This window comes from Megascapheus bottae, chromosome 2 (genome assembly GCF_031878675.1).
Source record: "Megascapheus bottae isolate mThoBot1 chromosome 2, mThoBot2.hap1, whole genome shotgun sequence".
Taxonomy (NCBI): Eukaryota; Metazoa; Chordata; class Mammalia; order Rodentia; family Geomyidae; genus Megascapheus; species Megascapheus bottae.
The window spans coordinates 75809921-75823707 of record NC_143510.1 but is presented as its reverse complement, the minus strand read 5'-3'; the positions used below and the strand labels follow the sequence as shown (position 1 = coordinate 75823707).

The following is a 13787-nucleotide window of genomic DNA, read 5'->3' as shown; positions in this document are numbered from 1 at the left end:
GTGGCTGAAACCTATAGTCCTAGGTACTTTGGAGGCAAAGGAAGAAGGCATCATGTGTTAAGGCCAATGTGACAATAAAAGCAGTTTGATTAGACTCCATTTCAACAAGTAACTCAGGCCTATCATCCCCAAAGATATGAGGAAAGCACAAGTAGGAAAGTTTTAGACCAGGCTAGCCTAGTCATAAAGGAAAACTCAGCCTGGAAAATAATCAATGGGAAAGTTGCTAGAGTCATGGTTCAGGTCATAGAGTGTTTGCCTGAATGCCTGAGTTCAGTCTCTAGTCCTGCTAAAGAAAAAAAAGCCAGCAAGAAAAAGAAACAGAAAAAAAAAGTACAGGTGTGGAGGGCTATAAGAAGGATTATCACTTCCTGTTTCTGAATTCATCATGCGTTTAGGCAGGAACCCTATTTGTTATACATCACCATTTTCAGAATTGGAGAACAAGAGTGCTAAAGCAGCGACCAGAGTGTCATTTTTCAATGTGAACGCTGGACTCCTCCAAGGCCCATCTTTAGATGGGACCAGAAACACGCTTTTGTTGTTATTGGTGGTGGTGGTCATGTGGCTTGAGCTCTTTTTGGCTCAAAGCTAGCACTCTACCACTTTTTCTGGTTTTCTAGTGGTTAATTGGAGATGAGTCTCCTAGACTTTCCTGCACAGGCTGGCTTTGGATCAAGATCCTCGGATCTCAGATCCTTCTGAAAAGGGTTACAGGCACAAGCCATGGGCACCTGGCAGTGACTCCTCTTCTCTGACCTTTCTTGGACCTTACAATGGGTAGGTGAGCCAAAAGAAGCTTCCAATCCTTCTGGGTGCAAGTCTGACTATCCCACACACAGAGGAGACAAGAGAAGCTTTACAAGTCAGGAATAGATTTGAGTCCTGAGGCTCTTCCCTGAAGAAGGGTTCAGAGAGTGAAGGCTGAGCTTGAGGAATGGCCCCAGAGGCTAGAGAACAGAGAAGTCCTTAGGATTCCTGGAGGGAAGAGATCCGATCAAACAGCCTGATTTTGAGCTAGACACCAAACCAGCCTAGCTGGCTGGCTCACAGCCCTCTCCACCTCTGCCCACCAAGTCACAAGTTTTCCACACACATACAGGCCTAGTTCCTCCTACCAACTTAGGCCAAAACGGAAGTGGAAAGTTTAAACTTAAATAGAAAACATTTTTGCTTTCTCTTATCTGTCTCCAGGGAATATTTTCAATTCCTGTGAAATTATTTTATTTGGCAGACTAACTTTAAATATGCCCTTTGATTTATTTTCCAGTGTGTCTTTTTTTTTTTTTAAGTGTGGCTCTATCTTTCAGGGTATGTGAACCATAAGATGTCTCCTCAGCTGCCTTGGGCTTTGTTTTGTATTGTTCCTTTCTGTAAGGTTAGACAGACCTAACACTTTCTTGCCCAGACAGACCTCTTTTAACTTTATCAGGCTTTTTTTTTTTTTTTCCAGTCATAGGCCTTGAACTCTGGGCCTGGGTGTTATCCCTGAGCTCTTCAGCTCAAGGCTACTGCCGTACCCATTGAGCCACAGTGCCATTTCCGGTTTTCTGGTGGTTAATTGGAGATAAGAGCCTCATGGACTTTAGTGCCTGGACTGGCTTTGGAACTGTGATCCTTAGATCTCAGCCTCTTGAGTAGTTAGGATTAAGGTGTGAGCTACCTCGCCTGGCTACTTACTACTTTTTAAGGAAAAAGTATCAGGAGCTTTCCTTCAACCTTTATAAGGTGCATCTTTTTTTTTTTTTCAGTCCACAATTTGAGAGTTCAGAGCTGGGCGTAAAAATTTAGTTGACTGACTTTATGTCTCCAATTAACAGGCAGCCTAACAACAACAAAAAGATTAGGAAGCTGACTGGTGGGGATGGGAGGGGTGGCTAATGAATGGAGATGAGGAGGGAGGATATAGTCATAATCATGTACATACTTCATGAGAACAGAACACAAAAACTTGAGACTGCTGTGGGAAAGGGGAGGTTGGAGGCAGGAGAATTATGTACTATGTGACTGATGAAGGTGCACTGTATGCATAAAGGGACATGTGCAAACGAGCCCCTCCCCGCTTATATGAGTTAAAGACAATTAGCAGTGTTTGTGTCCAAAGAAACTGAGCTCTGGTGACAGAATTTGACAGAACTAATTCTTTCCGGGTAATCCAATAAATGGAAACCTGGTTCAAATCAAGGCAAAACAAGGTAGAGTTCCAGGATGAAAGGGCTGGAAGAGGATCTAAAAGTGGGTCTTGTCTCAGTAGGTTATCAAAACACAAATCAAAGCAATAAACCTCAGCTGCACTAAAGAGGCCAGGCAAGAAGGTGTGTTCTAGGCTTCCAAGTAGGTAGGCTAGCCTAGACTAGGAAGATTTGTCTCAAAGTGCCCTAGGCTCCCCTCCACCCAAGAGTGTTCTTCGCAGCCAATAACTAGCTCAGTTAAAACACCAAAGTCTAAAAGATGTGGTCTGCAATACTTCAGAATCAGGCCTCTTTTCACCATCTCTTCTGAGACATAACCATAGGTCATCCTGCCTTTCCCTTTGTGGTGGGGGTCGGAGGGGTGGATCCTATAACCCTTCTCAGTATACCCATTCCAAATTGAGAGCCTTGTCTCTATTTGCCTTTCACATTCAATAAGAACCTTCCACTTGACCTTGCATCTGTGGTTAAGCTTAACGTTTTCTGTGCACTTAGTTGTATCTAGAAGTAGGCTTGTTATACTATAAATTTTCAAGTGACTGCAATCAGGTGACTGGCAGGTGGAAGCGCCCTTCTTAGTTTGGAAGCCTCTGACCTTAGGAAAAAAGACCTTCAAAAGAGGGACATGCCAGATGGAAAAACAATTCTTTTGTCACGAGGAATTAAACAGGGAGTTGGGAGGGGCCTTTACTGACAAACCTTGTGACTTGTCATAGAGCCATTCTAAGAGAATCTGGGAGTTGCCCAGTGATAGTTCAGGAATCCTGGATCTCCTAGTTGTGGAGCTTAGGAAAGGGGCCTGGAGAACATAGAATGACAGGAAGGTAATGGCCGAGGAGAGAGCACCACCCAAGCAAATGATCCTGTGGCAACCCCATGTCAAAATACGAATGACAAGAAATGTACTCACTACCCTGCATAAGTAACTGGAAACCTTCTGTACATCACTCTGACAATAAAATTTAAAAAATACTAATGCATGTCTGCATAGCTTAGGTGAGGACAATCCTCCAAAAGCCTTCTATTTTACGAGGTTGGGAAGATGTTAGCAAGATATTCCTGAGCAATTTATGATATCATATTGGTCCTCATTTCATTTACTTTGAATGTCTAGCCTATTTGAATGTCCCACTCCTGCAGGTGCTGCTTCTCTGTGTGTCTCTCTCCAGTTGTTTTTCCTCCCTTTAGCAGTACTAGAATTTGAACTCAAGGCCTTCATATGGCTAAGCACACACTTGCCAATCCCTGCAAGAAAAGGGGAAGCTAAACTTTGAAATTCTAGTTAATTGTCTAATACTTCTATAGAAAGGACTTCCTGAACTCTTAAACATCTTTCCCAAAGACCTGGCATTTGTGCTATTTCCCAGCTTATTTTGAAACTAAGCTTTACTTAAAAAAAAAAAAAATTCCTATTTAGCTAGTTGCTGTGGCTCACACCTGTAATCCTAGCTACTCAGGAGGCTGAAATCTGAGCATCAAGATTTAAAGGCAGCCCGGGCACAAAAGGACATGAGACTCTTATCTTCAATTAGCATCTAGAAAATGGGAAGTGGGGCTTGGCTGGAGTGTAGGTCAGCAGCCTAGAGCTAAAGAGCTCAGGGACAGTACCCAGGCTGAGATCAATATGACCCACCAAAAAAAAAAAAAATCCTATTTTGGCAGAATTCCTGTGTGTGTGTGTGTGTGTGTGTGTGTGTGTGTGTGTGTGTGTGTGTGTGTGTAAGAGAGTGTGCTAGGGCTTGAAGTCAGTCTGGGCACTATTCCTTAGCTCTTTTGCGCAAGGCTGGCACTCTACCATTTGATCCACATCTTCACTCCTGGCTTTTTGGTGGTTAGAGATAAGAATCTCATAGTTTTTCCTGCTTGGGCTGGCATTTCAGTCTCCTGAGTAGCTAGGCATGGACCACCAGTGCCTGACCAATTCCTACCATTTTAATTCCTTGACTTGAACATTTCTAGGTTTCAGAAATTAATTTTAATAACTTATCAATGTACCTGACAATAAAATAGATACTATATACATTCCAGCACTGTGCTAAATGGTGTTTGCGGGTTATCCCATTTAATTCCTTTGTGATATTTGGGAGATGATTACACAGAGAAGTTAACTAAGAGTGCAGGTTATAAATAGTTGCCACAGCCTAGGCTAACAACAGAAAAAAGTGACTTTATAATTCATATATTTCAAAGATTAAAAGAGCCCTAGGAAGCTTCTGAAAAATGTTACTGTATCCAGAACTGAAAATTCTGCATTAACAATTAACAATGCATCAACCTCCAATACTTCACAGCCCCACCCAAACAACCAAAAAACCAATTCACACTGGTGCACAAGGCTTTACCACTAATTCTCCCCCTCCCCCAGGTATGAGAATAAGTTCCTAATTCCACTTGTCTCCACAAAGAATGATTTAAGGGAGAAAACCCAAACACAATTTGAAAAACTCTGGGGAAACTTCCCCATGAGTATATAGGTAATAATCTATTCAACTATCTGTTTTGTTTGAGATAAGGGCTCTCTTTCTCAGGCTGGCCTGAAACCCAGGAGTCTCCCATCTCCCAAGGTCTGCGATTACAGGTCTACTTCACTATGCAGAATCACATTTGTTGACATGCCTTTGTTAAGCTTTCAGAAAGGATCCTGATGATGTGATGTCTGAGTGAGCAGACATGCAGAGAACATGGGCTTGGGAGAACTCTGAGATCAAATCCTAACATTTTGGTGACTTTATGATATGTTTTTCTGTTTGATACATGAATCTGTTCTACCTCAGAATTACTGGGAGAAAAAAAATTGGAGATCAAGCTCAGAACAAATTTCCACTTGATTTCTAATCCTGGCTCAAATCACCCAGAAGGTAAGGGATAGGAAAGAGCACAAAAACTCAGGATGGATGGGTTAGAAAGTGTACCAGATCTTAATCAAAAGCTAGAGTGGATTCAGGGATTTACTTTTATCTCCTTTTTGACTAGTAAAATGGATCTCATGTCCTCTTGAGAATTATTTTATTGTGACTTTTTATAAAAGCACAAGTTTGTCTGAAAAGTTCTCTAAGTACTTTGCCAACATTTCTGAGGCACTTATTGAAAGATAATAGTTTTAAAAAGTCAGTGCTTTTTAATATTAGCTTTCACCCCACATATAAGTACCAAATTATTGTTATCTTAACCATAAGTTTCTTTCAGATTGTTTTATGTATTTCAAAAAATTAAAAAAATTTCTTTAGCTTTTTAACAAGTTACATTCTTGTTTTTCTCTACCTTTTGCTCAGAACTTTTTTTTTTTTTTTTGAGACAGGGCTGCATGTAGAGCTTAAATTAGCCTTGAATTCACAATTTTCCTACTTCAGTCCCTTGGGAAGCTGGAGTTACAGAGCTGTCACCATACCTGGCTCCGCATTTTTTTTTTTCTTAACAGTATGTTTTGTAATGGTATGTTTTCCTCCTAAGCGCAGATATTTTTCCTCTGGTAGAGTTCAACTTCCGCCTGTTTCGCTTTCTCCAAGTGCCTGCCCCCCCCCCCACCTCAATGGAGATTAACCGTATTTTAGGCTCAAACCTTCTTACCAGGGCTCTTTCCAAAAGAATTTCCAGTAGAACTTCAAGTAATTTTTTTTTCCATTAAGCTTTCATTTCTATTGCTTCTCTTTCTTCTCCATCACTAAGAGGAGCAGCAATCTAAGGTTCAGACATTACTTGAACTAGTCCTATGTTTTGCTTTTGTGTGTTCCCCGTTTGTAAAACACACAACAGAATTTTTCTTTTTTCCTCAAAACCTTTTTCCCCCTCCAGGACCTGGGGTCCTATTTATCATCAGTAACTGGCTCTTATCTGCATTCAAAAGAGTTGATTTTTCCTGAGGTTTCTGGGAAAGAAAACAAAACAAACTGCAGACACCGACGGCCTTACTAACCTACTTGCCTACTTGTTTTGCAATTGAAACTTTTTTTTAACCAAGACACCTCCCCACTCCTTCCCTCCCCCTCCCCCTCCCCGCCCCAAGGGGTGGGGCAGAAACGGCTCACGGGCGTTAGCAGCCACCTCCCCCGCCCCCTCGAGGGCAGCCTCAAGCTCCAGTTGGGTGTCTTAGGCAGAATGCCTCGCGGGCGTCCGTTCCCTCCACGTTTCCCGCCCCCCTCCTAACCCCGCCATCCGCCCCCCCACCCCCACCCCCCACGGCCCGGCCAGCCGGCCCAGCCAACCCCACAGAGTCCCCCCGGCTCGGATCACAGAGAGAGATGTAAACACCGGCGACACTAGGGGCCGGGCTCTGGGCAGGCAGCCTTGTTCCCAGGTGCCAGCTCGCGGGGCAGAGGGTTGCCGGAGCCGGGCGGCTCTGACTCACACCGCCCCGATCTTCCTCCGGGATTAAAGCCGCCCGGACCCGGTTAGGGCATCCACGCTCCCGCGAGAAAGATGCGCTGCTGTAAGGGTGGGGGGGAAAGGCCAGGCTCGCCCAGCGGGCTGAAGGGGGCGGAGCTTAACGCCGGAGTGGGCGGAGCTTTCACACGCGCACCCTCCGTTTCCTCCTTCCCTGGTCGCCGCCGCCACTCGGGGGTTTATTTGTTTACAAGCGGATTACGTCAGCTCCTCCCTCTCTTCCCCGCTGTCTGGACCCGCCCCCTGCCTGGATCTTTTTTTCCCGCCCCCTCGGGCTCCGAATCTGCTGGCGTCACAATGGTGCGATCTCCGGATTGGCTGAGGTCGAGCGTCACGCTCCAGGTACGCCACTTCCTTTCCTCGGCGCTATAAAAAGTGCTGCACGGCGGCCGTACCTCTTCGCCCCTCGGAGCTGGAAATGCAACTCTCGGGATCTTCGGAGGCTACCGAGCTGGAGGCGGAGGCGGCTGGGGAGGTCCGAGCGATGTGACCAGGCCGCCGTCGCTCGTCTCTCTCTCTCTCCTGCCGCCTCCTGTCTCGAAAATAACTTTTTTTCTAAAAAAAAAAAAAAGAGAAAAAGGAAAAAAAAAACTCTTAAAGAGGGGGGAAAAGAAAAAAGTAGCCGCCGTCCGCTCCTCTTACCCCTCTTCTTTTCCCTCTCAGCCGTCTGGTCTGTGAGGGAGCCCGGGGTGGCCGCTCCGCCGTCGGGGCCGCACCGCCGAGCCCCGGCCGCCCCGGGCCGCCCCTGCCCGCCGCCCCCATGCATCCCTTCTACACTCGGGCTGCCACCATGATAGGCGAGATCGCCGCCGCCGTTTCCTTCATCTCCAAGTTCCTCCGCACCAAGGGGCTCACGAGCGAGCGACAGCTGCAGACCTTCAGCCAGAGCCTGCAGGAGCTGCTGGCAGGTAAGGGGGTCGCGGCTGGACGGCGCCGGGGGCCGGAGTGCGGCGCGGGTGGGGGGGGAGTGTCGAGGGTCGAGGGCCCCGGGAGGGGAGGACCGGCTGGACGGTGCGGGAATCGGGGACCGAGCGCCTTGGGAGGAGACGGCCGGCTGGACGGTGCGGGGATCGGGGATCGAGCGCCTCGAGGTGTGGACGTCGGGGATGGGGGGGGGGGAGACCTGAGACTCAACGCCTGGGCCGAGGCAGAGCCGTCGGGGCCCCGGGAGTCTCGGGAGCCTTGGCAGCTTCCCCCCCCCCCCCCTCGGAGGGCTCGGATCCCGCCGCGGGACTGCACTGGGCGGCCGCTAACGGGCGCGTCCCGACCGGGGTTTGGGGGTTGGGCGGAGGGCGCACTCCTTACTCCCCCCTCCGTACTATTTTCCCCTCTCCAGCTGGAGATGGGGGACGGGGGGAGAAGCGGAGGCGGAGGTGTGGGGGGGAAACAGAACAAAACAAAACAAAACAGACGCACAACAAAGAAAAACTAAAGCTAACCGAGATGGGGAGGGAGAAGGGGAAGCCCTGGCGTCCGGGGCCGTCGGCGGATTGGGGAACAAAGGAGGGGAGTGGGGTGGGGGGGAGTTGGCTAGCTGTCCCCTCCCCCCCCAAATCCTCTTCAACCGTTGCGTGGACCGGCCGTCGGGTCCCCGGGGTGGGAACGTGGGGTGGGTGCCCGGGAGGCAGTTGGAGACGGACGTGTCACCTCTCTCGGCACCTCCCGGCCCCTGCTCATTAATCATCGGATGTGTCACAGGTTACCCTCGCTCCCGGCCGCCGGGAGCAAGGTTTGGGATTGCTTGTTTTCTTTTCCCTTCCCACCCCCTCCCCCACTCGTTGGGGTGGGCGAGGAGGTTAACTGTCCGGGGGCGCTGCTCCCCTGCAAAGCCATAAACTCCATTGTGTGCCACTGGGGTGGGGTGGCGAAAGTAAACAGATTCCCGCCCGGCCGGGCCCTGCTGCCCAGCCCGGCCTTGCTGTCCCGGCAGCCCGGCCGCGGGCGCCCTCGGCGCCCCCGGCTCCTCTCCCCGGCCCCTGGCCGAGGGCTCTGCGCGCGTCTGTCTTTCCCGTTCTGGCGGCTGGACCAGTCGGTTCCTTTGGTGGTGGTGTGCTCTCCACCACTACCGTGTTGTTTCCAGATCCCTTTCCAGCCTCACGCCTCTCAGCACCGCAGACAACGTGTGGACATTTTTTGTTGTTGTTTTTTTGGAAAGGGGGGGGGCAAAAAAAACCCAAAAGTTGGTACCTTGCATTGTGGCTCTTCAAAAAGGAGCCACGGGGTGGGGGGGGGGGAGGAAAAGGGAAAAGGCGGCGGAGCAGCGAACCGTTCTGGTCCTTAAAGCCTGTGTGTCTGTTCTTCTTTTCTTCTGTAGAACATTATAAACATCACTGGTTCCCAGAAAAGCCGTGCAAGGGATCAGGTTACCGTTGTATTCGCATCAACCATAAAATGGATCCTCTGATTGGACAGGCAGCCCAGCGCATTGGACTGAGCAGTCAGGAGCTGTTCAGGCTTCTTCCAAGTGAACTCACACTCTGGGTGGACCCCTACGAAGTGTCCTACAGAATCGGAGAGGATGGCTCCATCTGTGTGCTGTACGAGGCCTCGCCAGCAGGAGGTAGCGCTCCAAACAGCTCCAACGTGCAAATGGTAGACAGCAGAATCAGCTGTAAGGAGGAACTGCTCTTGGGCAGAACAAGCCCTTCCAAAAACTACAATATGATGACTGTATCGGGTTAAGATATAGTCTATGGATGGATCATCTTATAATGGATGGATAAATTTGATTTTTTGCTTTGGGTGGGCTCCTCTTGGGGATGGATTATGGATTTAAAACCATGTCACAGCTGTGAAGATCTGGCACAAGATAGAATGGTAAAAAAGAAAAATTTTTAAGTAACAGTGCCATAGTTTGGACAGTACCTTTCAATGATTTAATAGCCTGTGAGTCCAAGTAAAATGATCACTTTATTTGCTAGGGAGTGAAGTCCTAGGGTGGTTTCTGTTTCTCCCAGACATTATACCTAAATTTTGACATCAGTCCCTTGAAGGAAAATCTGTATTTCTAAGAACCCTCCTCTGCCGTAGATCTTGCAGAGGAATTTGCACTCTTACACTTGAAATTGTTATCAGTATCTTTTTTGGCAGCTCAGTCGGAAAGCTCAACGTTTTAAACATGGTAGTACTGGAAACTTTATGACAAGACTTTTACCTAGCACTTAAATATGTATAAATGTACATAAAGACAAACTAGTAAGCATGACCTGGGGAAATGGTCAGACCTTGTATTGTGTTTTTGGCTTTGAAAGTAGCAAGTGACCAGAATTTGCCTTGGCAACAGGCTTTTAAGAAGATCCTTGAAAAAAAAAAAAATTAAAGACACTGTCTCAACTGTGGTGTTAGCACCAGCCAGCTCTCTGTACATTTGCTAGCTTGTAGTTTTCTAAGACTGAGTAAACTTCTTATTTTTAGAAAGTGGAGGTCTGGTTTGTAACTTTCCTTGTACTTAATTGGGTAAAAGTCTTTTCCACAAACCACCATCTATTTTGTGAACTTTGTTAGTCATCTTTTATTTGGTAAATTATGAACTGGTGTAAATTTGTACAGTTCATGTATATTGATTGTGGCAAAGTTGTACAGATTTCTATATTTTGGATGAGAAATTTTTCTTCTCTCTATAATAAATTGTTTCTTATCTTGGCATTTTAATCAATCTCTTGTCATGATTGTAGAGGTTTAGCCAAAAGTATTTTTCTTAGGATCTCTTAAGCTTTGTGAATGTCAGTTGCACACTGGTCACACGGAAAAGACACTTGTCGAGCAGTGAAGGTGGTCTGTCTATAAATAGGAGTTAGAGGGAACTGGAGGAACATTATTTTTTAAACTGTACAGTCAAAACATGGACACATTCACAGGCTTATTTCCTGAAATGTGGATAAGAGACCAAAGGTAACATCTATAAAAAGCCTAACTAAAGGATTATGTTGCATTGCTTCCCTGATGAAGTGAAGATAGAAATGTTCCACTCTGGCCCACCTTTGTGAAATAATTATTTTTTACCCCATGGATTCCATGTTCAATTAGAAAATCCCGGGGCAGGTGACCTAGTCTTAAAGAACAGGCTAATCACTGCTGAGAGATCCGTTGCTTTTTACTTTTCATCACTCACAAGATTTACATAAAAATCCCTTAAGCTGGAATTCAACTAAAGGTATGTTGATGAACTTTTATTCTCAAATATTCCATTTTTAGACTCCAGGCAGATAACCTTTTGAGAATGCTGTAGTAAAGATAACTTCCCTATACTGTATAATAATAGTAATTCTCTGGTTGGGCAGGATAACAAATGATACTTTAATAGAGATTGAAAGTGGAAAAAATCTGACTTTCTTTACAGTTAAAGTAATTTGAAGACAGGGTAATGCCTTTAAACATTCACACTGGGAATATAGCATGCACTTTAAAAGTCAGTAATTATTTTAAGTCAGTAATTGCCAATAAATGTGAGGACTTTTTCTAAGGTTAGTTTTTCTGATTTTGGTGAACAACACAAATACAACAACATATTTAAGAATACACAGATAAATGGTATTTCTTTATTCCATTATCTCTAGGTTATTCTTAGGGATTGAGATTACTGTTTTGTTTTATCTTGAGAACAGGGAATTGCTATGTAGCCCAGGCTGGTTTGGAACTCTTGATCTTCTTGACTCAGCCTCTAGAGTGCTAGGATTACAGACCCATGCCACCACCCATCTGGGAGTTGAAATTCTCATAAGCATAACACATGGACTGCTATCTCCAATTATGTTTTTTAAGTCCTTTCTGTAAAAAGCCCCTTCAGTTTTGTAGTAGACTTTATGCTCAAACAGCTGGTAATACAGTTTTAAAAACGTTGCCCCCTTTGCTGACCCAAGTGTATACCATCTGGTAATTCCTTTGAAGCTGCTGTACTGGTAAGGTTTTTTGAATATTGAATCTTTTGGAAAGCAAGACAAAAAGAGGATTACTTCCAGGCAGTTGAAGGCTGTATTTGAGTACCTAAAATTTTTGTTTGAAGATCTTCACATTAAACATTTTGATACTATAGAGGTTAGTGACAAGAACTATGACAAGTTAATATAAGAAGGTGTTTTAGAATTCAGCTGATTGCTGGCCTGTTAAGGGCTATGGAGGTCTTAAAGGCATACAAACATCTTCTAAGGCATGCAAACATCAACAGACCTGGCATCCAGCTGTTTCCTGTGACTTGAACCTTACCATCCCCCAGACAGTTAAGACTTTAGTCTGCTGTACAGTAGATGTTTGATATTTCTTGTTCACTTCTGTGGAGTATTTTGCATAATTATGTAGACAAAAGAAAAGCATTTGAGTACCTATCTCTGCTATGTTATTCACACATGCAGGTGTGTGCCAGACTTCTGCTTGTCATTTATACCAGTTTTTTTTTTTAATACATGTAATAGTGGTATGATAGTAAGAGGTTTTGTACTCAAGATAGAATTTACTGGAAATCCTCTTAAAACATGATTACTTTTGAAAATTATTAGTTGCTTTTGGAACTCAACATCAGGACTGTCAATGTTTGAAGAATAGTGTTGAGTTTTAAACAGGTGGTTTTAAGATAATTTCCTTCAAATATAGGTGGTGTGTGGTGTCTTGCTCTATACTGCTGACACAAGGGTTTGAAGTGGAGTACAATCAAAATAATCCTAATCATTTGGGAAAGTGTGGTTAATTTCTGGAATGGGAATCATGTCCTTACATTTACTTGGAGTATTCCTCTAATGATAAACTAGAAAGACAACCATAACAAAGATGTCTGTTACACTTGCTCAAATAATGCTCTTGCGTCAACATAACCACATAGCAAGTGGTTTTGTTTTCTGCAGGTGTTACAAATAGACTGGCCTTCAGATCACGAGGAAGCTGCATTGAGGTGTAGAGTTTCATGGCTAGATATTCATTCTCAAGTCCCTTTTAATCTTAGGGTGAAACCTATTAGACTTAACATTTCTGAGCCTCCTTTGTCATTGAGTATTAATGATGAAAATCATTTTTTCTCCCCTTTCTTGGCTACTTTAGATGATTGTACTTTGGATCAGATTTCTCTTTTTGGAGAGAATGTGACAGTTCTATCTGTAAACATGCACAGGGCATTTTTAAAAATATACTTCAGACCACCGGAAACTAGATGTTTTACATCTGAAAGTAGACAAACTGAAAGTATATATACTTGTTATGTCAGACTGTGCAGTTGGACTTCTATATATGGTTACTATCTTGTGGCTGAACTAGCTTGTTTTCATACGTGGAACATAATAAACATAATAAGTAACATAGCTTATGTTACCAATTAGACTGAATAGGCCTTGAATCATTTACTTGTAATGTATGGAACTAAAAGATTCAGTGAAAGCTGTTTGAGTTATAATTTCTGGCTATACCTAGAGAAATGAATATTTTTTTTTTCTGAGAATAGAAGGTGCATGAGACATCTCATGAAGTAATCCTTGGATTGCATTAATAGTGATTATTGACACTATTTTATTGTTTGTAGAATAACAGTTTTTGGATTTTTTTAATCTATATATGTTCATGAGTGTCTGCATTGCCCAGTGTCCAATAGGAACAAACAAACAAAAAAAATAAGATTCCCTTTGTAGTGTTACTTGTATTTCTAAATGCTTTCTGTCATTAGATGGTTGAATGGTGTTACAGAACGTATTGGAGTCCAACCTTCTGACTTGATAGTTATTATTTTAATAATAATTATCACTTCAATGCCCAAGATGTAGTGTTCTTAGAGGAATTGTGCATGTTTACAGGAATACTGATGGTGAAGCATGAAATGATTTGAATCTGGTCCAATCTGGATAAAAGGGAAGACTTGGGACATTTAGCTGAGAAAAGAGAGACTTTTCAAGTTGCCGTGTACAGTGAGGAGAGAGGTCTGTGTAGCAATCTTGGCAGTGTTTGGGAATCACTGCTTAAGGATTCTGCCATTCATGAGTCTTAAGGCAGTCTGTGCTCATATTTATTTGTTGGTATGAACAGTCAAGTTCATAGTAGAAGTACAGGTTTATGGGCTTCCCTAGAAACTGGAATTGGAGAGAGGTGGTTGAGAACCATAAAACATAATTTTAAGGGCATTTCCAAAGAAAAGAAACAATTCATCTGCCTTTGTCTCTCAGTATTTTGTTGTTAAGGGGGGATATTTTTTAAGTTGTCTGTTACAAACCATTTTGATCAGGGTAGCCTCTTTCTTTGTAC

The 13787-nt window shown here is 44.4% G+C and overlaps 1 protein-coding gene across 1 annotated transcript; it reads left to right on the top strand.

The window, feature by feature from the left end:
* Nucleotides 1-6954: 6954 nt before the first annotated feature.
* On the top strand, nt 6955-10223 carry Btg1 (BTG anti-proliferation factor 1). Its single transcript, XM_090328379.1, has 2 exons — nt 6955-7480; nt 8887-10223. The coding sequence occupies exons 1-2, from the start codon at nt 7333-7335 to the stop codon at nt 9252-9254; spliced, it is 516 nt and encodes a 171-aa protein (XP_090184505.1). The 5' UTR covers nt 6955-7332; the 3' UTR covers nt 9255-10223.
* The last annotated feature ends 3564 nt before the right edge of the window (nt 10224-13787 follow it).